General features: G+C 36.6%; 1 protein-coding gene and 1 non-coding gene across 8 annotated transcripts in view; one reads left to right on the top strand and one right to left on the bottom strand.

Moving 5' to 3' along the window:
* ALS2 (alsin Rho guanine nucleotide exchange factor ALS2) overlaps positions 1-25,702 on the top strand; it is an 81,194-nt gene that overhangs the window by 36,473 nt on the left and 19,019 nt on the right. For 6 of the 7 annotated variants that reach the window (XM_059053357.2, XM_067026570.1, XM_067026574.1 and 3 more), the window contains exons 11-22: positions 1,347-1,527; positions 3,501-3,566; positions 8,582-8,744; positions 12,639-12,770; positions 13,172-13,300; positions 13,670-13,740; positions 14,139-14,205; positions 20,023-20,225; positions 20,345-20,410; positions 21,435-21,533; positions 23,911-24,075; positions 25,482-25,593. In XM_059053357.2, coding sequence (XP_058909340.1) covers positions 1,347-1,527; positions 3,501-3,566; positions 8,582-8,744; positions 12,639-12,770; positions 13,172-13,300; positions 13,670-13,740; positions 14,139-14,205; positions 20,023-20,225; positions 20,345-20,410; positions 21,435-21,533; positions 23,911-24,075; positions 25,482-25,593 — 1,454 coding nt within the window. The remainder of the gene's footprint in view (positions 1-1,346; positions 1,528-3,500; positions 3,567-8,581; positions 8,745-12,638; positions 12,771-13,171; positions 13,301-13,669; positions 13,741-14,138; positions 14,206-20,022; positions 20,226-20,344; positions 20,411-21,434; positions 21,534-23,910; positions 24,076-25,481; positions 25,594-25,702) is intronic. The other variant, XM_067026573.1, reaches the window with a different exon arrangement.
* Positions 11,365-11,469, bottom strand: LOC131751656 (U6 spliceosomal RNA). The gene has a single exon (XR_009334231.1). It is a non-coding gene; the product is annotated as a U6 spliceosomal RNA (small nuclear RNA).

The raw sequence follows: 25,702 nt of genomic DNA, 5'->3' as shown, positions 1-25,702 counted from the left end.
TAGGGTATAGTATATAGACCCTTCTTGGGGTATCGAGGAGGTTAGAAAGGAATGCAAAATAGAGATGGAAGTGGGCTGTTAAATGTTAACTTGCCAGAGTTTAAAAATTTTTCAGGGTTTGGCCCTACACTCAGAAGATGGACAGAATGTTTTATTTTTTCTCTTTCTTTCTCCTGAACTCCTTGACCCCCTGTGTGGACACAGAATTCAGACCAATACTGTAGTACTTAAATTCTGCCTTGTTCGTACATCATTTTTCCACTTTAAGGTGACGTTGGCTTGTGTAGATCAGCCCATTATTTTTAATGGGAAAACGTCTACTTTTATTTTTTTAAATTTTTTATTGGAGTATAGTTGCTTTTATTTATTTATTTATTTTTAAATTGGAGTATAGTTGCTTTTCTATTTTTCAAACAGTCTTTCCAAATTCAATCCCTTTGTAAGTTGGGGACTATATGCATTTGTTTTTGTTTTTAATGTGTTTTGCTTTTTTAAATGTTGCAGAGTTCCTGTTCTATAAATTCCCCTCCAGTGGGTGGGCTCAACACCCCAGGACTTTGGCAAGGGATAGGAAGCAATCCAAGCTGGAAGCTTCCTGGATTGCTCTGAAAGGAAAGTGAAACTTGCCCGTTTCCTGTTCTGATTCCTGATTTCTTTGTTTTAGCTGGTCTGCTAATCAGCCTCACTGCTTGGAGAAAAGTCCTACAAATTGGGAGCTTTGGACTGGGAAAAAGCAGTAATCTCCTGATGCCCTCTGTAAAGTTAAGAGTGACCAAGGCAGTCTGAATTTTGGGTTGCTCTGTCTGCAGTGAAGGGTTGGGCTTGTCCAAGGGACAAGTAGAGCAGAACTCAGTACAAAAGTTGAAAATGTTAACCAAGATATAGCTATAAAAGTGAGTTTAATTCCTGGCTGTCACTAACCAGTTGTGTGAAATTAGATAATTCACTTCCTTTCTCTTGGCCTTAGATGACTTATCTTCAAAATGAGAGGAGAATTGGATTAGCACAGTGGTTCTCAAATTTGGCTGGTCTTCAGAATTACTGGAAGGCACTTTAAAAAATATATATATCCATCAGGGGATCTTAACTCTGGCCTACTGAGTCAGAATCTGTAGGGTCCTGTGAATGTTTTTAACAGGTTCCTCAAATGACTGGATTCTGTGATCTCTGAATTTGCTTTTTTTTTTTTTTTTTAAACACTGATTATTTAGGTACCATAGTTGAGAGGACATCTCAACATGTTAAGTATTTTTAGAAGAGGGAAATTCGTAATCTTGGTCATAAAAAAGTATTCAGATAATGAATCTTTAGGTTATGTTGTCATCATCATCATCATTTTGTTCCAGAAAATTTGGGCACTGCAAGTACAGTCCAGCTGTTGCAGGAGGTGGCAAGCCGGTTCAGCAAGCTGTGTTACCTAATTGGTCAACATGGAACCTCACTGAGCAGCTTCCTTCAGGGGATAAAGGAAGCCAGGAGTTTGGTCATCCTGAAGCATGCAAGTCTCTTCTTGGATAGTTATACAGAGCAAGTATCCAGTCCCGTGTCATGTTCAGTCTCTGCAGGGTTATTCTGCCAAGGAGAACAGCTCCTTAATCAGAAGAGACTAGATTAGGGAGAGTGCTATAAGGTAATAGAAATTGCAAAGCAGCGTTTTAATCTTAAGACAACTATAGTTTTGCATCACTAAAATTTTAGGGTGCTCTAAGAGGGGAAAAAAGATTTCAATATAACGCATTCTTAAATTTCCTTCTGTATTCTAGCAGAATGATTGACAGTGTACTTAGTTTGCAAAAAAGTATTATAATATGGTTCTTTAGAGAACAATTTTGTTTCCTGAAGTAAATTATACTACAATTTGAGGAAATAGGTAACTAAACAATTATTTTAAGACCAACTGTTGATTGTAAATATGGAGCTCTTCCAGTGCCTGCTTTTCACTGTTGTGTACATGGAGAGTTTAAAGACCAAACTATCTTTAAAATAAAGATATTTTTGTAATAAAACCTAAGATAGTGATCCAAGGTTCTTTTCATGTTTTTCAAATAAAATATCCCAACTGTATTTGAAATTTTAAGTATTTCTCACTTTTTCTTATGTGAGGCATAATTTAAGTGTTATTTTAATGTATATTAGGTCCCGCTGTTGATCTGAAGTGTAGATTTTAAAGTCACCTATAGGGCTTCCCTGGTGGCACAGTGGTTGAGAATCCGCCTGCTGATGCAGGGGACACGGATTCGTGCCCCTGTCCGGGAAGATCCCACATGCCGCGGAGCGGCTGGGCCCATGAGCCATGGCCGCTGAGCCCGCACTCCGCGACGGGAGAGGCCACAACAGTGAGAGGCCCGCATACCGCAAAAAAAAAAAAAAAAAGTCACCTATAATCCTACCACCAGAAATAACGATTGTTAATAAACTTAGTGTATCTCCTTTCAGACTTAGGCATATATGTGCAGCTAGATGTATGTGATTTTAGTTCTAAGCAAAATTGAATATATTTGAAGCTATGGTCTGGGAGGAAATACCCTGATTAGAGTCTTTTAAGTCAGCATATTTCAGATATAAAAAAAGTAGCATAATGTGATACGAATTTACTTTTTTAAACTAGATTTTTTTGTGTGTGAAAGTTTCAGCTTTTACTAGTATTAATTTTTCTTTTTTGATTTGTACAGATCTCATAATGTATTTCTTCTTTTTCTACTCTGATACGTCAGGACTTATGCTTGGAAATGCTTTTATTTTGATACCTTGGGCTTTTTTTTAATGTAATAATGTATTCATATAGATCAGGCAAGTAAAAAAATCTTGATTTGTTTATGAATTTTTAAAATTATTTTTAATTGTGGTAAAATACACATAACATAAAATTTACCACTGTAACCATTTTTAAGTGTTCAGTACCTTGGGCTGGTTTTAGTAGGAATTTGCCTTCTCTCTCAAAGTCAGTTAATTCCATTTGCCGGCCCAGGAGTGTGAAAGAAATGTACACGGTGCAAAGCAGTATTTCAATATTTATTCTTTAATTGTACATCAATACTTAACCAACATTTTCTAACCCTTTTTCACTTAAGCTCTTTTAACATATTTTCTTACCTTCTCTATTGTTTATTTCTGAAGACTTAATTGGGAAACCTAAAGAGAAGATTAGAGAAAATTTTTATTAAAAATCCAACAATTTTAGTCATCTTTTCTCGTGTTTGTTAAGTTACCAAAGTAAAATATACCAAGTAAATTCTAACATCTTCTGCAAAACTTAAGGCGTTTTAAAAAAATTCCTATTAACATCTTTATTGAAATGGCGTTTTTCTCCTGACTGTTGTGATCATGTAACCTGCCCTTCTCTTCAGTCCTTTACAGTTCATGAATGTTAGCATCACAAAAGTTCTGAAACTCGCTGATGAGATTCCAAGAAGTATCTATTCCAGATGCATGTTTGAAAACTCTGAAGAGCAAATTTACTTTTTAACACTAATATACATGTGTTTTCTTTTTGGCTCAAGGTATTGCACATCTATTACAAACTTCCTGGTTATGGGAGGATTCCAGCTTCTTCCTAAGCCTGCCATGTAAGCAAATACATACTTTACAGTTATTATTCTAACAACCAAAGATCATGTTTTATAGCATTCTGTGTTTTTGAGTGCCCAGGAGAAGCTTTGACTTGGTCCTTTTGCCAAACAAATCAAAGTGTAGACTTTCACTAAACCTTATAAAAGATAAGTGTTATTAGCTCCTTATTATCGTTGGAAGTAGCATGGTATTGAAAAAGCCACAAGATCTGGGTCCTTCTTTACTGCTACCACTGATTATCCCCAAGACTTTGGACAGCTGCTCCTCACCAAATTGAGGCTAACTTTTTTTCTCTGAAAAATGGGAATGTTCTCTCCCCAGTTGTGAGGAACAAATATTTCTGTGATGGTACAGAGAAAAGTGCAGAGTGTTACACAAATGCAAAGTTTCCGCATTTAGTCTCTGGATAAGTAATAAATATAAAAGCCCCTTGCATGAGCCAGTCATTCTGAACTGTGTAGTTTCTCAACAAGTGTTGACCTAGCAAGAAAGGCAGGTTTAAAAAATCAGTTATATTTTAATAGTAAACATTTCAAATATATACTCACAAACAAGATTGAAGTTTAAACCCAGATGTCAGTGTTTTGCCATGTTGACTTTTGATCTTATAACCTAACAGAAAGAATAGTAATGACCGTGTCTCATTTCTGGTTTTAAAGGGAATGCTTTTAATATTTCACCATTCAACATGATTGCCTTAGGTTTTTGGTAAATAATATTTATAGGGTTAAACAGCTCCCTTCTAAAACTTGAAGAGCAATTGATTTTTTAAAAATGTTAAATATCCTTGAGTTCCCAAGGTAAATTCAGTGCTCTTTATGTATTAGTTTTTTAATACATTTCTGTATTTGGGTTGCTAATATTTAAGATGTTTGCATTTATGTGAATATGATGTTTTCCTTCTCTTCTGAACTTGCCCAGTTTTGGTAAGAGGATTGTAGTAGTAATTATAAAATGAGTTAGGGAGCTTCCTCTCTTTTTCTATCTTTCTCTGTCAAAGTATAGATCAGGATTATCTGTACTTTGAAGATTTGGTAGAAATCATCTGTTAAAAAGCATGGTCTTCATGGGAGCATTTACTGTAGGGAGTTTTTAAGCTACTATTTGTTTTTTTTAATGAATAGGTCTGTTCAAGTCTTTATTTCTTCTTTCAGCTTTAATTGTTTATACTTTTCTGGAAAATTGTTTCAAATTTATTAGCATAATATTTTTATCATTGTCTTAAGATGTGTTCACCTGTATAATTTGTTGTAGCTTCTATTTTTCAACGCTATTATTATTTATTTGAGTCTTTTATCTTTTTTTTTAGACTTTGTGAAACACAGTTTATTTTTTTTAACATCTTTATTGGAGTATAACTGTTTTACAATAGTGTGTTAGTTTTTCCTTTACAACAAAGTGAATCAGTTATACATATACATATGTTCCCATATCTCTTCACTCTTGCATCACCCTCCCTCCCACCCTCCCTTTCCCACCCCTCTAGGTGGTCACAAAGCACAGAGGTGATCTCCCTGTGCTATGTGGCAGCTTCCCACTAGCTACCTAATTTACATTTGGTAGTGTATATATGTCCCTGCCACTCTCTCACTTTGTCACAGCTTACTCCCCCCCCCATATCCTCAAGTCCATGCTCTAGTAGGTCTGTGTTTTATTCCCGTCCTACCACTAATCTCTTCATGACATTTTTTTTTTTCTTAGAGTCCATATATATGTGTTAGCATACGGTATTTGTTTTTCTTCTTCTGACTTACTTCACTCTGTATGACAGACTCCAGGTCTATCCACCTCGTTACAAATAACTCAGTTTCATTTCGAGCCTTTTATCTTTTTATCTTGGTCAGTCTTGTCAGCAGTTTACCCTTTTTTGTACTCTTTTCAAAGATTAAGCTGTAATTAATCCTTTCCTTTCTTTGTTTTCTGTTTCACTAATCTCTGTTTTTTATTTCCATCTACTTTCTTCATGTTCACCTGTTCATGTCTTCCAACTTCGTGAATTTAGCATTTAGTTCATTAATTTTTCAATTTTTTAATTTTTCTAAAGTGCTTACCTAAGGCTTTAAATTTCCCTCTAAGTGTTGCTTTAGCTGTATGTAAAAAGTTTTGATCGATTTTGTTTTTGTAGTCATTCAGTTCTAAATATTTCTCTGATTTCCATCCTGATTTGACTCATGTCACGTGCTCATTCATTTCCAAAATACAGGGGTTTGGCCTTCATTTTTTTTAATGACAGGTTAAAGAGTGTTATATTTTAAACTTATGTAGTAATTTTTAAATCCTTGATCTTGCTATTTTGTTTAATATTAATATTATGACTCTGCTTTCTATTCTTTTACTTTTTAGCCTTTCTGTAATGTAACCTTCCTCTAGTATTTCAGAGTCGAGTTCTCAAGGGTTGACCTGATTCCTTGTTAGAGCAGCTAAAGCAAATGACATAAGTGAAAGCCTCTTGCGAGAGCCTGGACAGGTGGAAAGCAATTAATGAACTCTGGGTGACTCTGAGCTGTGGAAGCAGATATTAAATTTGGATTTGGGCAGCATTTCCTAAGCAGTGGTTCATGAACCCCAGGGTTTTACATAGTTAAAGGCAGTAATAGGGCTTCCCTGGTGGCGCAGTGGTTGAGAATCCGCCTGCCGATGCAGGGGATGCGGGTTCGTGCCCTGGTCCGGGAAGATCCCACATGCCGCGGAGCGGCTGGGCCCGTGAGCCGTGGCCGCTGAGCCTGCGCATCCGGAGCCTGTGCCCCGCAACGGGAGAGGCCACAACAGTGAGAGGCCCGCATACCACAAAAAAAAAAAATTAATTAAAAAAAAAAAAAAAAAAAAAAAAAAAAAAAAAGGCAGTAATAACATTTTTTTAACTTCTATTTACAAAATCAGTAATTTAAGTTACTTTAAGGTATTCATTTAAAAAGAGAACACTTTGAGAATCTCTAGAGTATAGCTAGTGATCCCATGGGCAGTTAGTGAATCTGCCTAAGCTTTCATCACTTAGCTGGTTTATCACTTAGCCATTCACCTCAGGCTAGCCTGGTGGTTTGATCATCAGATATATATATATTTTAATATTGTGGTAAAATATACATAGCATTTATCATTTTAACCATTCCTAAGTGTACGGTTCTGTGGCATCAAGCACATTCAGATGTTGTGTAAACCACTGTCTCTACACAAAACTTTTTATCATCCCCAACAAAAATTCTGTACCCATTAAACAGAGACTCCCCCCACCCCAGTCCCTGGTAACCTCTACTCCCTGTCTCTATGAATTTGCCTGCTCTAGGTACCATATAAGTGGAATCATATAGTAGTTGTCCTTCTGTGTCTGGCTTGTTTCCCTAAGTATAATGTTTTCAAGGTCCATCCATGCGGTAGCATATACCAAAATTTCATTTCATTATATGTCTGAATAATATTCCATTGTATGTATATATCACATTTTGATTATCCATTCATCTGTCAGTGGACACTTGGGTTGTTTTTACCTTTAATATATTTATTTTTTGAGTAACAAGTACAAACCTAGCCATATAAGGAAAGAGCAATATTGCCACTATTGGATTCAAAACTCCCAAGAGAAGATAAGCTAAACAGAGTAGTTCAGGTTTTCTGAGAACATACTAGGGCCCCTTTTGGGAAAGCCTATAGGCAAGGACTTGAGTGAGTCCAGAAAGGTAATAGGGATTTACAAGAGTTGGAACATTTCTGGTCTAGTACTGGGCATCCAGAAGAAATGTGGTCAGAGGGAGTATGTGTTCACCATGTACCACCTCCATCTCTCAGGAGCAGGTCAAAGCAGAATACTTCTGTAGGGTTAAATAAGTTTCCCCAGCTGATCTCAGCAATAGAATGTGGTGGAGGAAGTAGGAACATCCAACAAGCCAATATAAACAACAATCTGGGCTATGTTCCTCAAGGCACGCTCTCTGAATTGCATTATAAAACAGTCTACTTCGTGCCACTGAACTTATGGGTTCCTGGAAATTATTACATATTTTTCCATCTTTCTAAGATGATATTTTATAATTTCTGAGTTAAACATCTCTTTATTCCGTAGTACTCTGATTATAAATTATTCATTTTTGCCTTATAGTCTTGTGTGACATTGTTTTGTTTGAAGCCTTGTAGCTGAGAATTGTAGTATAGTGCTTGTAAAGCAGTCAGGGTAGTACCTGGCACATAATTATTGTTCATTAAGTGGCAGATAATGATTATTACTCTGTTCCACCGACTCTTACTACTTTACAAATCTTTTAAGTGTTTTAGTCTGGTGAGCATAGTCTCAATGGGTTACTGATCAGCCTTAAAATTTGCAGTAAATTTTTAATTATGAACTTATATATAATTGAATATAAAAACTAAATGTTGGCTTCAGTTTGAAATGCTTTTGACGATCTCGGCATTAAAATATGCACATGTAATTTGCTTTACTGTTTCCTGTTAATTGTAGTACTGGTATCTACAGCTTTTTATTACTGTCCTGTAATAAACTCTTATTAGATGATAAACAATTGAAAAAAAAAGAAATTAGAAGTATTTTAATATTCCACACCAATTCTGTTAGAGCAAAGAGCTTTGTTTTTCCTCCAGTATTTCTGTGTAGCACAACTGATTAGAGCAGTTAGTCTTGCTATTTATTGCTGTAACTTCTGGCTTGGAAATTAACAGGTAAATGTGTCAGCTGGTCTCCAATTATTCCCTGAAACTTTGGGATGTATGATTCATTTCCTAGAACTTCAGGCACAAGCCTGTGATTAACCATCTCTATTACAGTTACTATTGCTACCATTTGCTACTTTTTATACCCCCAAATCCCATTTTATAGGCAGGGAAATTCTTTTAATTACATCTGGTTTATTTCATTGTATTAATTTTCTGGTACTTTCTTTCATAGCACCTAAAAATGTACATTTTGAAAAAGGTAGTATCAAGTGAAATATTTCTGCTCAATATCATGCATCTCGTCAGTACCAAAATGATTAACTGAATCCCTTTTTTTCTCTACCTTCAGTGATTTCCTAAATAAAAACCAGGAACTATTGCAAGATTTATCAGAAGTGAATGATGAAAACACCCAATTGATGGAAATATTGAATACCCTGTTTTTCTTGCCAATCAGACGACTTCATAATTATGCCAAAGTTTTGCTAAAGCTTGCTACTTGTTTTGAAGTGGTAAGCTCTCATGTATACCTCCTTTGGACACTTGGGAAGTCAAGGATCATTGTTTCTTTGTTTGTTTGAATTATGCTACCCCAAGATCTAGAACTACACTAATTTAATATTTATAATGTGTCTAAATTTATTTTTCTTCAGGGAAATGAAAGAAGAAAGTATGACTGTAGGTATATCTAGTGTTCTTTGCTGTAGATTCAGTCTCCTCTCAGGACCTTAACAAGATTAATTTTATTCATTTTATGAAAGTCTAAAGTTGAGACCCAGTTGTGCTACTTATTCAATAGTTGTCCAAGTTTGAGTACATACTGAGTACAATTACACAGAGCTGTTTAAAACCCTGGCTTCCTATATAATGACACACACTTGTACAGCAGTGGCATTAGCGCCTAGCCTGGACTCATGATAGACTTATGCCAGGTATTTGGGTCACCTTGGCATATGCTATGAGAAATCACAGTGTTACAGGATTTTCTCAAATGTTAACAAGTTCACTTTCTGTATTAAATTAGTTAGGTGGAGTCCTAGAAAATTAGCACTGCTCTAGGATATGGGTGTATGTTAAAGCTGGTCCTAAGGCAGTCACCTTTGAAATTGTACTGAAATGTGTTGTTTTATTTTGTTTCCATTCTGAAGGGCTCTAGAGAAACCATAATGATTCTAGGGTTTCTTATAGTTCAGGATTTTTCAAATCTTGGAATCTATCTCCTTCTCTGGACAGATATTGTCTCCAGAGTGATCTAGGAATTTATGTGGCCTTTCTACATTTGATCCTACTGTGGTCTTGTGGGTCTGTTCTTTTGTCTGGTTTCAGTGTTACCTCAAACTGATCTAATTTCAGCTGTGAAGGTTTGAGCTACACAAATATCCCAATGAGACACAGATTTCACTCAGTATGTCCTTAATTAATCAAAAATCAGCTAGATCATCTTGGAATTGTTCAGAGTCTGATACTGTACTATTTCCAGTCTGAAGAGTCCTAATTCTGTGTAAAAAATCCACGCTCTTTTAGTTTGGAATTAAAGGCCCTTCACAGTCTGATACTCTCTTTTGTTTCTAGCCTTATAGTCTACCCTTGTCCTACATGTTAGTTCAGATTCCCTGGATATAGTTCTCATATGCTTTATATTTCCTTCCTGAAATACCCTACCTCTATCCTCATTATGGGAAACCTTCAAGGCTTGAGTCAAAATTTTTTTCTCATGAAAGTGAAGCCCTCTCTGACCATACTCCACTCCCTTCCCTGCCCATCTCTTAAGAATTAGTTATTCCCTTCTCTGTGTATTGCTAATACTTTATGTCCCCATTATTTTCTTATCACATTATGTCAGTGATCCTCAACCAGGGTTGGGAATCAAAATCATCTGTGTGTTTCAAAACACGTGGCTATGTTCCATCACTGCGAATTGTTGTTCAGTAAGTGTAAGGTATAGCTGAGACATTATATGTGTATAAAATTCTTTAAATAAAAATAATACCTAATATTTATTAAATGCACTCCATGTGCCAGGTGCTGTTCTAAGCATGTTATATATATTCATTTAATCCCCACATCGACCCTGTGAAATAGATATTATTATTATCATCCCCCTTTTTCAGATGAGAGAATTGAGGCATAGCTGAGAATTGGTAGAGCTAGAATTCATATCAGAGCATTCTGGCTCCAGAGTCTGTTCCTTTGACTATTTTACTATATTGTCTCTTCTAATAACCTATTAACAAAACCACTGTATTATTCTGATATGTTATATGTTTTTCTGTCTTCTCTGCCTAGTTATAAGCTCCCAGAAGACAAAGATTGTGCCTTATTTTTTTATCCCTAGCACTCAACAGAATATTCCATATGTAGTAGATACCATTAAATGTTCCTTCAATGAATGGAAAAAATGGATATGAATGACTGAGAACTGTGGAATGTACAGTAATTACGAATGTGAGGAATCATCTTTTCATCTTACCTTCTGCTCACTGTCCACAAGACACTGCAATTATACCCTATCCCGTGGTTGATTCTCAAAGCTTGGTCCACAGACACCTAGGGGTTCTAGAGACCCTTTCAGGAGATGGCAGGATCAAACTGTTTTCAGGACAGTACCAAGACATTTGCTGATTACACTGTGTTGTCATTTGCACTGATGGTGCAGAGATAAAGATGGGTCAAGCTGCTGGCTCCTTAGCATGAATCAAGGCAGTGGCACGGAACTATACTCAGTCATTGTGTTCTTTGCTGGCATGTACTTGCAGTTAAAAAACAAAATAAACAAAAAATTGCCAGTTTCACTTAAAAAACATTCTTGGTAAAGCAGTAAAAATTATTAATTCTTTCTAACATCAACCACTGAGTATACATCTTTTTTAAAAAAGATATAATTGACATATAACATTTTATTAGTTTCAGGTATATAACATAGTGATTCAATATATGTACATATTATGAAATGACCACAGTAAGTCTAGTTAACATTTATCTCCACACACAGAAATGTAACATCTTTTTAATATTCTACATGATGAAATTGGGAGTACACAGAAAGCAGCTCTGCTGCATCCCAAAGTATGAATGTTTTTCAAAGAAAAGCACAAGATTGAGATGGTTTGAGTTGAAAGCTGCCGTTTTCTTTTAAATGTGGAACGCTTCACGAATTTGCGTGTCATCCTTGCTCAGGGGCCATGCTAATCTCTGCGTACCGTTCCAATTTTAGTATATGTGCTGCTGAAGCAGCACATTTTTTTTTTTTTTTAACTTGAAAGAACAATTGACAGATAAACTGTGGTTATTCAGACTTGGGTATTTGATGGATACTTTCTCAAAAAGGGTTAAATGAGCCTGTCACTTCAAGGAGAACAACTGACAGTACTTGTTGCCAATGATAAAATCTGAATTTTTAAGCAAAAATTAAAATGTGGAAAACGTGTCTATCACTGCAAGCTTGGCATTTTTCCAGTATTTAAAGACTTTCTGATGAGATTGGTGACGATTTAATGTGCTTTTTGATACAATAAAATGTATCAACATTTGGAAGATCTGCATAATTCACTGAACCAGTATTTTTCAAATGTCCAATTCACACATTATAAAATCATGCATAGGTTTAAAAAAAATCTATTCAAAGTGTAGGATAGACCAGTGAATTTTAATGTAACAGGATACAAAGTTTGATGTAGTTTCAGATTCCACATTTTAGCTACTCTTTAAGAAATTACCACTTAACAAGTTTTGGTATAGTTTCAAAGGAGAATATCCACAATTATATGAAATGGTTATTAAAATCCTCCTCCCTTTTCCGACTATATATCTTTAAAAAGCAAGATTTTCTTCATTTATTTCAAATAAAGAATCTTAACAGATTAAATGCAGTGGCAGATACGAAAATCCAGCCGTCATCTTTTAAGTCAGATAATAAAGAGATTGGAAAAGATGTAGAACAATGCCACTTTCCTCATGAAACATTTTTTTGTTTTAGTTATTTTTCATTAAAAATGTTATTGTGTTTGAAGTGAGTTAATAAAGATTTAAAGTTTTTTAAACTTTATTTTCTGATATGGTAAATATCAGGAGATAATAACCCACATAAGCAAAACAGAGGGATCCCGAGACCAAAACCCCTGAGAATTCCTGTCCTATCCTGAGTTCTCTGCTGCTCTCCTCACTGATAACTGTCAGTGTATATTTCTTTTCTCTTTGAGTTCTTCCCCTATTTCATATGTACCTGTATGTGTTAGGATTTTCTGGAACCAGTCTTCTTTTTCCTCAGCTCCCTTTAGTGTACCATATCTGCTCTTAGGCTGGCTTCCCTCCCTAAATTATTACTACATATCTAAACCACACTGAGGCTACAAATTCTGGACAATTGTTTTATATTCTTTTTTCCCTCCTTAATTATTGGCCTCTAGACATCTCCAGAATACCAGAAACTGCAGGATTCCAGTTCTTGTTATGAGTCTCTTGCTCTCCATCTCGGCAGGAAAAGGAAGGAAGCAGAATACACACTGGGTTTCTGGAAGACCTTTCCAGGAAAAATGACGGTAAACCGTGCCAATTGTTGATATCCCAGCAAACAGCAGGCTTATCCATGACAGCTGCCATAATTTTCTCGGTTTCTCACTTACTTATGGTAATAATGCTTTAATGACCCCTTTTCTAAGGGCAACTAAGGACCTCAGCAGTGGGGGCTTTAAATATCAACACCTTCCCTCACGGCTAGGAATCCTTTCTGAATGTCTCTCCCTCTTTTGTTTGTTCCTATCTTTTTATTTTCCTTTGAGCACTGATTTTGTGAAATGTTTGGATCCTGTCTGAATTTAGGTTTAACACCAAGCTAAGCTATGACCAACAAATTCTCCTAAATGTGATTTGTATCTTTTTCATCTTCTCTTTGCAGAAAATGATTTTGATACTTCAATTTTGCATTTGTTTTAAATCCCAGGATTCCTTGAGGAAGCCAGAGCGTCGACTGCTGTGTGAGAGCAGTAACCGGGCCCTGTCTCTGCAGCATGCTGGGAGGTTTTCTGTGAATTGGTTCATTCTCTTTAATGATGCCCTAGTCCATGCCCAGGTAGGCTGGATTCCTAACCTTAAAAGAGGCCCTGGAAGGTGCGGTACTATGAGGATTTAATTAATCGTAGTATCAGTTTATTTTACAAACTATTGTGATTTTACTGAAACTCTTGAGTAAAAGAGACTGTTTAGCTTGCTTTTGTGGTACCAGCCAGATTTCAGGGAGCTTTTTTAGTTTCCAACTTGAAAATGAGTGCCAGCCATCTGAAGGGGTCCTTGCAGCAGACATGGCGAGACCATTGGGGTTAGTTATGTTATGGGAACTATGTGGCTGAGGTGGACTTAACCATTTGAAAGGGGTTCTGCAGCAGCGACCCCAGGGCCCACATGGGCTTTCTCAGATGTGTCTCCATGTTCTTTGTTTCAGTTCTCCACACACCATGTTTTCCCTTTGGCCACACTGTGGGCAGAGCCACTTTCTGAAGAAGCTGGTGGTGTGTAAGTGTCCCCCCAACCTCATTCCCTTCCTCTGTTACTTACCCAGTTTGTTTCCTTAGACATGAATAAAATGGGGAGGCTCAGGAGGCCTCCCCATTCTGCACAAGAAGGCTTACCCTCCCAGTACGTAGGTAGTAAGTGCCCTGCTGTGGAGAACGTGACAAATCATGACAAGTGGTGGAAGGGCTTCTCCATTGTTCTCATCCCCATTGTTTAACTGAGAGAAATAACTATGTCCTCTTCCCACCGTGGGAACCACACCCAGAGCATTGAATATATTTAAATTTAATTGACTTCTGATCCCTTTCAAATCAACAAGTTGCTTTTCATATTTGAGGATTGATGTTGTAATGATAGGTTGTCATACTTACTGATCTTTATCCTTGTGAACGTTTTAGGAATGGCCTAAAGATAACTACACCTGAGGAGCAGTTCACTCTCATTTCATCAACACCCCAGGAAAAGGTTAGTCCATCCTGGTATTTTCTTTCCGTCTTTGGCCTGGCTCTTTCTGTCTCTTATGGTGGTAAGAAAGAAAGAAAAATTGTTCTTGCTTGCCTAATGATCCATAATTATGTCTGATAAATCTTCATTAAACCAAGACTGTAGAATTTTGTTGTTGCTGTTGTTCTTTATTTTATTTTATTTTTTATGCAGCAGGTTCTTATTAGTTATCTATTTTATACATATTGGTGTATACATGTCAGTCCAAATCTCCCAATTAACCACGCCACCACTACCCACTTTCCCCCCTTGGTGTCCATACGTTTGTTCTCTACATCGGTGTCTCTTTTTCTGCCTTGCAAACCGGTTCATCTGTACCATTGTTCTAGATTCCACATATCTGCATTTATATATGATATTTGTTTTTCTCTTTCTGACTTACTTCACTCTGTATGACAGTCTCTGAGTCCATCCACATCTCTACAAATGACCCAATTTCTTTCCTTTTTATGGCTGAGTAATATTCCATTGTATATATATGTACCATATCTTCTTTATCCATTCATCTGTCGATGGGCATTTACGTTGCTTCCATGTCTTGGCTCTTGTAAATAGTGCTGCAATGAGCATTGGGGTGCATGTGTCTTTTTGAATTATGGTTTTCTCTGGGTATATGCCCAGGAGTGTGATTGCTGAGTCATACAGTAATTCTATTTTTAGTTTTGTAAGGAACCTCCATACTGTTCTCCATAGTGGCTGTATCAATTTACATTCCCAGCAACAGTGCAAGAGGGTTCCCTTTTCTCCACACCCTCTCCATCATTTGTAGATTTTCTGATGATGCCCATTCTAACCGGTGTGAGGTGATACCTCTTTGTAGTTTTGATTTGCATTTCTATTTTGGAGATTAATCCTTTGTCTGTTGATTCATTTGCAAATATTTTCTCCCATTCTGAGGGTTGTCTTTTTGTCTTGTTTATAATTTCCTTTGCTTTGCAAAAGCTTTTATGTTTCATCAGGTCCCACTTGTTTTTGTTTTTATTTCCATTACTCTAGGAGGTGGGTCAAAAAAGATCTTGCTGTGATTTATGTTAAAGAGTGTTCTTCCTATGTTTTCCTCTAAGAGTTTTATAGTTTCCGGTCTTACACTTAGGTGTTTAATACATTTGAAGTTTAGTTTTGTGTGTGGTGTTAGGGAGTGTTCTAAGTTCATTCCTTTACATGTAGCAGTCCAGTTTTCCCAGCACCACTTATTGAAGACACTGTCATTTCTCCATTGTATATCCTTGCCTCCTTTGTCATAGATTAGTTGACCATAGGTGTGTGGGTTTATCTCTGGGCTTTCTATCCTGTTCCATTGATCTATATTTCTGTTTTTCTGCAAGTACCATATTATCTTGATTACTGTAGCTTTGTAGCACAATTTGAAGTCGGGGAGCCTGATTCCTCCAGCTCCATTTTTCTTTCTCAAGATTGCTTTGTCTATTCCAGGTCTTCTCAGTCTCCATACAAATTTAAAGTTTTTTTGTTCTAATTCTATAAAAACTGCCATTGGTAATTTGATAGGGATTGCATTGAATCTGTAGATTGCTTTGGGTAGTATAGTCATTTTCACAATATTGATTCTTCCAATCCAAGACCATGGTATATCTCTCCATCTGTTTGTGTCATCTTTGATTTCTTTCATCAGTGTCTTATAGTTTTCTGAGTACAAGTCTTTTACTTCCTTAGGTAGGTTTATTCCTAGGTATTTCATTCTTTTTGTTGCAGTGGTGAATGGGATTGTTGCCTTAATTTCTCTTTCTGATCTTTCGTTGTTAGTCTATAGGAATACAAAAGATTTCTGTGCATTAATTTTGTATCCTGCCACTTTACCAGATTCATTGATTAGCTCTAGTAGTTTTCTGGTGGCATCTTTAGGATTCTCTATGTATGGTATCCTGTCATCTGCAAACAGTGACAGTTTTACTTCTTGTTTTTCCAATTTGTATTCCTTTTATTTCTTTTTCTTCTCTGATTGCTGTGGCTAGGACTTTGAAAACTATGCTGAATAAGAGTGGCGAGAGTGGACATCCTTGTCTTGTTGCTGATCTTAGAGGAAATGCTTTCAGTTTTTCACCATTGAGAATGATGTTTGCTGTGGGTTTGTCCTATATGGCCTTTATTATGTTGAGGTAGGTTCCCTCTGTGCCCACTTTCTGGAGAGTTTTTATCATAAGTGCATGTTGAATTTTGTCAAAAGCTTTTTCTGAATCTATTGAGATGATCATATGGTTTTTAGTCTTCAATATGTTAATATGGTGTATCACATTGATTGATTTGCATACATTGAAGAATCCTTGCATTCCTGGGATAAATCCCACTTGATCATGGTGTATGATCCTTTTAATGTGTTGTTGGATTCTGTTTGCTAGTATTTTGTTGAGGATTTTTGCATCTATATTCATCAGTGATATTGGTCTATAATTTTATTTTTTTGTAATATCTTTATCTGGTTTTGGTATCATGGTGATGGTGGCCTTGTAGAATGAGTTTGGGAGTGTTCCTTTTCAATTTTTTGGAAGAGTTTGAGAAGGATGGGTTTTAGCTCTTCTCTAAATGTTTCGTAGAGTTCACCTGTGAAGCCATCTGGTTCTGGACGTTTTCTTTGTTGAAAGATTTTAGATTACAGTTTCAATTTCATTACTTGTGCTTGGTCTGTTCATATTTTCTATTTCTTCCTGGTTCAGTCTTGGAAGGTTATACCTTTCTAAGAATTTGTCCATTTCTTGCATGTTGTCCATTTTATAGGCATAAAGTTGCTTGTAGTAGTCTCTTATGATGCTTTGTACTTCTGCGGTATCTGTTGTAACTTCTCCTTTTTCATTTCTAATTTTATTGATTTGAGTCCTCCCTCTTTTTCTTGATGAGTCTGGCTAATGGTTTACCAATTTTGTTTATCTTCTCAAAGAACCAGCTTTTAGTTTTATTGATCTTTGCTATTGTTTTCTTTGTTTCTGTTTCATTTATTTGTGCTCTCATCCTTATGATTTCTTTCCTTCTACCTAACTTTGGGTTTTGTTTGTTCTTGTTTCTCTAGTTCCTTTAGGTATAAGGTTAGATTTTTTTTTGGCAATTCAAATATATTTATTTAAAGTTATTATAAAATATTGGTTATATTCCCTGTGCTATACAACATATACTTGTAGTTTGTTTATTTTCTGCATAGTAGTTTGTACCTCTTAATCCCCTACCCTTACCTTGCCACTTCCGCCTTCCCTCTCCCCACTGGTAACCACTAGTTTGTTCATTTAGATTTTTTTTTTTATGAGATTTGTCTTGTTTCTTGAGGTAGGATTGTAATGCTATAAACTTCTCTCTTAGAACTGTTTTGCTGCATCGTGTAGGATTTGCATTGTCGTGTTTTCATTGTCACTTGTCTCTAGGTATTTTTTGATATCCTCTTTGATTTCTTCAGTGATCTCTTGGTTATTTAGTAACGTATGGTTTAGCCTCCATGTGTTTGTGTTTTTTACGATTTTTTCCCTGTAATTTATTTCTAATCTCATAGCATTGTGGTCGGAAAAGATGCTTGCTATGATTTCAATATTCTTAAATTTACTAAGGCTTGATTTGTGACCCAAGATTTGATCTATCCTGGAGAATGTTCTGTGTGCACTTGAAAAGAAAGTGTAATCTGCTGTTTTTGGATGGAGTGCCCTATAAATATCAATTAAGTCCATCTGGTCTATTTTGTCATTTAAAGCTTCTGTTTCCTTATTAATTTTCTGTCTGAATCTGTCAATTGGGTAAGTTAGGTGTTAAAGCCCCCCACTATTATTGTGTTACTGTCAATTTCCTCTTTTATAGCTGTTAGCAGTTGCCTTATGTATTTAGGTGCTCCTATGTTGGGTGTGTATATATTTATAATTGTTATATCTTCCTCTTGGATTGATCCCTTGACCATTATGTAGTGTCTTTCCTTGTCTCTTGTGACATTCTTTGATTTAAAGTCTATTTTATCTGATATGAGTATTGCTACTCCAGGTTTCTTTTGATTTCCATTTGTATGGAATATCTTTTTCCATCCCCTCACTTTTCAGTCTGAATGTGTCCCTAGTTCTGAAGTGGGTCTCTTGTAGACAGCATATGTATGGGTCTTGTTTTTGTATCCATTCAGTGAGCCTGTGTCTTTTGGTAGGAGCATTTAATCCATTCACATTTAAAGTATTTATCGATACGTATGTTCCTATTACCATTTTCTTAATTGTTTTGGGTTTGTTTTTGTAGGTCCTTTTTTTAAAAAATATATATTTATTTAATTTATTTAATTTTGTCTGCATTGGGTCTTTGTTGGTGCGAACGGGCTTTCTGTAGTTGTGGCGAGTGGGGGCTATTCTTCCTTGTGGTGCGTGGGCTTCTCATTGCAGTGGCTTCTCGTTGCAGAGCATGGGCTCTAGGCGTGTGGGTTTCAGTAGTTGTGGCACGTGGGCTCAGTAGTTGTGGCACGTGGGCTCCAGAGTGCAGGCTCAGTAGTTGTAGCGCAAGGGCTTAGTTGCTCCGCAACATATGGCATCTTCCCAGACCAGGGCTTGAACCTGTGTCCCCTGCATTGGCAGGCGGATTCTTAACCACTGCGCCACCAGGGAAGCCCTGTAGGTCCTTTTCTTCTCTTGTGTTTCCCACTTAGAGAAGTTCCTGTAGCATTTGTTGTAGAGCTGGTTTGGTTGTGCTGAATTTTCTTAGCTTTTGCTTTTTGTAAAACTTTTGATTTCTCCATCGAATCTGAATGAGATCCTTGCCGGGTAGAGTAATCTTGGTTGTAGTTTCTTCCCTTTCACCACTTTAAATATGTCCTGCCACTCCCTTCTGGCTTGTAGGGTTTCTGCTGAGAAATCAGCTGTTAACCTTATGGGAGTTCCCTTGTATGTTATTTGTCACTTTTCCCTTGTGACTTTTAATTATTTGTCTTTAATTTTTGTCAGTTTGATTATTATGTGCCTCAGCATGTTTCTTCTTGGATTTATCCTGCCTGGGACTCTCTGTGCTTCCTGGACTTGGGTGGCTATTTCCTTTCCCATGTTAGGGAAATTTATGACTATAATCTCTTCAAATATTTTCTCGGATCCTTTCTCTCTCTCTCCTCCTTCTGGGACTCCTATAATGCAAATGTTCGTGTGTTTAATGTTGTCCCAGAGGTCTCTTAGGCTGTCTTCATTTCTTTTCATTCTTTTTTCTTTATTCTGTTCCGCAGCAGTGAATTCCACCATTCTGTCTTCCAAGTCAGTTATCCGTTCTTCTGCCTCCATTATTCTGCTATTGATTCCTTCTAGTGTATGTTTCTTTTCAGTTATTGTGTTGTTCATCTCTGTTTGTTCTTTAGTTCTTCTAGGTGTTTGTTCTTTAATTCTTCTAGGTCTTTGTTAAACATTTCTTGCATCTTCTTGATCTTTGCCTCCATTCTTTTTCCAAGGTCCTGGATCATCCTCACTATCATTATTCTGAATTCTTTTTCTTGAAGGTTGTTGCCTATCTCCACTTTATTTAGTTGTTTTTCTGGGGTTTTATCTTGTTCCTTCATCTGGTACATAGCCATCTGCCTTTTCATCTTGTCTGTCTTTCTGTGAATGTGGTTTTTATTCCACAGGCTGCAGGATTGTCGTTCTTGCTTTTCTGTTGTTGTTCTAGTGTAGCAATTTAAAACATAAAGCAGTTTATTTCAAGAGCCAATCAGTATTACTCAATAAGGAGAGTATTAGGAGTCAGAAGTTTTTCACACCAAGGAAAGCTAGCAGGATTTAAAGCGGTGCTTGATGAGTTGTTGCCTTAAGCTTACTGAAATTTACTTTTTGCTCCTAGACAAAGTGGCTCCGGGCTATAAGCCAAGCTGTGGACCAGGCTTTGAGGGGGACGTCTGATTTTCCACCTTATGGAAGTGGCAGCAGTATTCAGAGGCAGGAACCACCCATTTCACGCAGTGCCAGATACACTTTCTACAAGGATCCTCGCCTAAAGGATGCAACCTATGATGGACGCTGGCTTTCAGGGAAGCCTCACGGCAGGTGAGAATGTTTACAGCTGGATTTATGCCTGGAGTCAGGATGGTAGTCTAATTACTGCAAAAGTACTGATTATCAGAAACATTAATTGACATGTATTATTCTTTACCTATGCATTCCAGAGGGGTTTTGAAGTGGCCAGATGGAAAGATGTATTCTGGCATGTTCAGGAATGGCTTGGAAGATGGGTAAGAACTTCGTGAACATGAGTGTAAATTCAACTACAGACTTAAATTATGTTATTTTGTGTTTAGAGTTATCTTCAAGACAGTTAGTAGAATTTTGTTTTGTGCTTTTGGAAGTGGATTAGGGCTTATTATGCACATGTATGAACATGAAGAGAGCTAGGAATCCAGGATGCAGCCTTGATTTGTCTAGAATAAATCACTTACCTTGACAGCTGTGTTACCTCAAGTTACACAGCTTTCATCTGTTGACGTGGGACTGTGTTTTTTATCCATTTCTTAGTTGTAAAAACTGAGGACCTCAGGTAATGTTGATGTTGAGATTGTTGCTGTAGAAGTGCCCCCTTTACACAAAGGACATAGGGAAATTTTCCTTTCAGTAGTTTTAATCTTTAATTTCTGTGCTCTGTTGAAGGGGACATCTTCTAAATGATATTGTATCCTAATGGTACTCAAATGACACTATTTTTATATAAACTTATGTTTTCTAACACTGTAAATATATGGCAGTGAAGTATTTTGTATCATGTTAGAGTACTGATATATTTTACTATATCAAAAGATTATTATATAAATTGTGTAGGTGATTTTTTTGTGTATGATAATATAAATTTTTATGATGTCTTTTAATCTCCATTTAATAGAATTTCAGAATGAGAAGAGACTTGAGATAATCTGATTTACCCCCTTTATTACACAGATGAGGGAGCTGGGTACCTGGATTTACCCATGGTGATGCAGCTAATTAGTGGCGGAAATAGGCCTAAACCACAGGTTTTCTCTTTTTCATTGGACTTGGGATAAAACACCTGATTGCTCTGTGTAGTGGTGTTGATGTCCCACTCCTCTAAGACTTGCCACATAGCTTAGGTAATAGATAACAGCTTAAACCAAGACCTCATTTACCCCTTTCCTCCTCTAGGTATCAACAGATCTTTTCTCTGTTCTTGTTATATTTGCCAATGTATACACATAAAAGGTGAATATGGCATAATGCATCTTAAGATGTTTTTATTCCCCTTGGCAGGTATGGAGAATACAGAATCCCAAACAAAGCACTGAACAAAGAAGACCATTATGTGGGCCATTGGAAAGAAGGAAAAATGTGTGGTCAAGGAGTCTATAGGTAATAGCATGAGAAATGTTGCTGGACTCATTGGTGTTGCTTTTTCGAAGAATCATTTAAACCTAAATGTTTGTGTAGCCAAAGTTTCCAAGCAGTAAGTTTTATTTATTTTTCTTATGACCAAAACTATATAGAGTCTTCTTTAAAAGATAAACCTCTCATCTATCACAAGATGAAAATATTAGGTTATTATTTAGTTCTTCACAAAACTGTAAACCTTGTAAACCATAACTTTCTCATAGAATCTCCTAAATATCTTGCTTGTAAATTTATCTTATATTTACTGCATGACTCTGATATGCCAAGCAGTAAGTTTTATTTATTCTTCTTGTGACCGAAACTATATAGAGTCTTCTTTAAAAGATAAACCTCTCATCTATCACAAGATGAAAATATTAGGTTATTATTTAGTTCTTCACAAAACTGTAAACCTTGTAAACCATAACTTTCTCATAGAATCTCCTAAATATCTTGCTTGTAAATTTATCTTATATTTACTGCATGACTCTGATATGGACAAAGCCTGTCATTCTTTCAGAGATGACTCATTATTTCATTTTCCCATAAGGGACTAAATACACATTTTTCCCCATGTTAATACAAAATACCGCCCACAACATCTTCAACTTCTTAGACTCAGTCATTCAAAAATGAGATTTTTATAGCCAAAGCAATCTTGAGAAAGAAAAACAGAGCTGGAGGAATCAGGCTCTTGGACTTCAGATTATATTACAAAGCTACAGTAGTCAAGACAGTATGGTACTGGCACAAAAACAGAAATATAGATCAAGGGAACAGGATAGAAAGCCCAGGGATAAATCCACGCACATGTGGTCACCTAATCTATGACAAAGGAGGCAAGAACATACAATGGAGAAAATACAGCCTCTTCAATAAGTGGTGCTGGGAAAACTGGACAGCTACATGTAAAAGAATGAAATTAGAACACTCCCTAACACCATACACAAACATAAACTCAAAATGGATTAAAGACCTAAATGTAAGTGCAGACACTATAACACTCTTAGAGGAAAACATAGGCAGAACACTCTATGACATAAATCACAGCAAAATCCTTTTTGACCCACCTCCTAGAGAAATGGAAATACAACCAAAAATAAACAAATGGGACCTAATGAAACTTAAAAGCTTTTGCACAGCAAAGGAAACTATAAACAAGATGAAAAGACAACCCTCAGAATGGGAGAAAATATTTGCAAATGAAGCAACTGACAAAGGATTAATTGCCAAAATCTACAAGCAGTTCATGCAGCTCAATATCAAAAAAACAAATAACCCAATACAAAAATGGGCAGAAGACCTAAATAGATATTCCTCCAAAGAAGATATACAGATTGCCAACAAACACATGAAAGGATGCTCAACATCACTAATCATTAGAGAAATGCAAATCAAAACTACAATGAGGTATCACCTCACACTGGTCAGAATGGCCATCATCAAAAAATCTACAAACAATAAATGCTGGAGAGGGTGTGGAGAAAAGGGAACCCTCTTGCACTGTTGGTGGGAATGTAAATTGATAACAGCCACTATGGAGAACAGTATGGAAGTTCCTCAAAAAACTAAAAGTAGAACTACCCTTTGACCCAGCAATCCCACTACTAGGCATATACCCTTAGAAAACCATAATTCAAAAAGAGTCATGTACCAAAATGTTCATTGTAGCTGTATTTACAATAACCAGGACATGGAAGCAACCTAATCGTCCATTGACAGATGAATGGATAAAGAAGATATGGCACATATATACAACGGAATATTACTAAGTCAGAAAGAGAAAAACAAATACTGGATGCTAACACATACGTATGGAATCTTAAAAAAAAAAAAAGGTTCTGAAAAACCTGTGGGCAGGACAGGAGTAAAGACGCAGACATAGAGGATGGACTTGAGGACACGGGGAGGGGGAAGGGTAAGCTGGGACTAAGTGAGAGAGTGGCATGGATGTATATACACTATCAAATGTAAAATAGATAGCTAGTGGGAAGTAGCTGCATAGCACAGGGAGATCAGCTCAGTACTTTGTGACCACCGAGGTGTGGGATAGGGAGGGTGGGAGGGAGACGCAAGAGGGAGGAGATATGGGGATAGATGTATTTGTATAGCTGATTCACTTTGTTATAAAGCAGAAATTAACACACCATTGTAAAGCAATTATACTCCAATAAAGATGTTTAAAAAAGCCATGAGAAAAAAAAATGAGATTTTTTGATTGGTGAAAAATAGTCATATAAACAAATAATTAACAGCTACCAGTGAGACATGAGTATAATTTTGAATTTCCTAAACTTTGTAAAAATGAGCATCAAAACTCAGTGTGCTTGTAATCTTTATTCATTCTTTCTAACCACAGTTACGCCTCTGGTGAAGTTTTTGAAGGCTGTTTTCAAGATAACATGCGTCATGGTCATGGTCTCCTGCGAAGTGGAAAGTTGACTTCATCTTCTCCCAGTATGTTCATTGGCCAGTGGGTAATGGATAAGAAAGCAGGATACGGTGTCTTTGATGATATCACTAGGTACAGTATCCTGCTTCTAATCTCACAGTTCAGTGTGAGAGGACAAGGTTCCTCTACTTCTCCAAAAACTGATGATTTTATGAAGGCTGAGCACCTTAATTTGACAGTACTTTGAATGTTTTTAATAAGACAGAGTTGTCAGGTGTCATTTTATGCATTTTTTTCCCCATTTTTTGCAGTATGCGGGCCTCTCACTGCTGTGACCAAGGAAGCCCACTAATGTTAATTTTGAATGATCTTGATCTTGTAAAGAAGTAACCTAGGGCTTCCTTGGTGGCGCAGTGGTTGGGAGTCCTTCTGCCGATGCAGGGGACGCGGGTTTGTGCCCTGGTCCGGGAAGATCCCACATGCCGTGGAGCGGCCAGGCCTGTGGGCCATGGCCGCTGGGCCTGCGTGTCCGGAGCCTGTGCTCGGCAACGGGAGAGGCCACAGCAGTGAGAGGCCCACATACCGCAAAAAATGGAAAAAAAAAGAAAGAAAAATTAACATTAGTACCATTTTCCTTAAAGCTTCACACATAAAAAACTTTTAGTGTCTCAAAGAGGCTACCAAATCTTTGTTATACAGAGAGAAACCTTTAATGCAGTCAGTAGGTAACAGGAGTAAAAGGTTAGGAGGATCAATGGAAATTCCCTTTTGGAGTCGTAGAATAATATCTAAACACCTTTCTGCCTAGGTCTTCCTATCAGGTTAGAGACTTGTAACCATGCCAGCAACCCAGGAATCAAGCTTGGTTAAATTCAATTAACTAAACCTTGGGGAGGAATATAGTTCTTTTGCTTCTGTATTTGGTTTGGCCTGATTTGCTTTTGGACTAAATATATACTCTTCCTCTCATATTATTGTCATAATGTGTGATTTTAAATTTTTTGCTGTTATCACTAAAATCCATAATTATTTAACAGGCAGTTTGTACTAATTTTAATTTTTTTAGTGGAGATTAGTAAGATTTCTCGACATTTGAGTAGGTGAAGAATGAACCTTCTTTTATGATAAATCCCATTTATTTTAAGTTAGTAAACTTTTGGGTGAGAAAATATTGTGCATAAGTTTGAGCCTACCTTCTGAGTGACTCATTTTGACATTATTTAGAGTTGAATTCTTGGCATTAATTAAATATTTTAAAGTTATCAAGGAAGTACTGGAAGTATATACAGATCTATGTCTGGTAGACTATAATGTTAAATTTCTGAGAGAACATTGCTCTGAGTAGGATATATTTTACAATCACATTGTTCCATGTTTGAGGAGACAGAGTTGACCACTTTGACTAGAGAAATGGAACAGATACCAACCTAGGGGTGATGCTTGGTACCTCCCATGTGATAATTGTTTTTTCCCTACCTCATCTTTATCATCATTGATATTTTATTTCGTTTCTTTTTTTTTCTCCTATTTCTTTGCAGAGGGGAGAAATACATGGGAATGTGGCAAGATGATGTATGTCAAGGGAATGGTGTGGTAGTTACCCAGTTTGGATTATACTATGAAGGCAACTTCCACCTTAATAAAATGATGGTGAGTGGAATATTTTACATATAGTTACTGTTGACTTTTTGAAACTCCTATGTCCTTAACTTTTTAACTCATCTTTTTATTAGTGTTCTACCTTTCCTAGTACTATTTT

This window comes from Kogia breviceps, chromosome 2, assembly GCF_026419965.1.
Source record: "Kogia breviceps isolate mKogBre1 chromosome 2, mKogBre1 haplotype 1, whole genome shotgun sequence".
Classification (NCBI taxonomy): domain Eukaryota; kingdom Metazoa; phylum Chordata; class Mammalia; order Artiodactyla; family Physeteridae; genus Kogia; species Kogia breviceps.
Note: the sequence above shows the minus strand (reverse complement) of the source record. Positions and strands in the feature narration are given on the sequence as shown.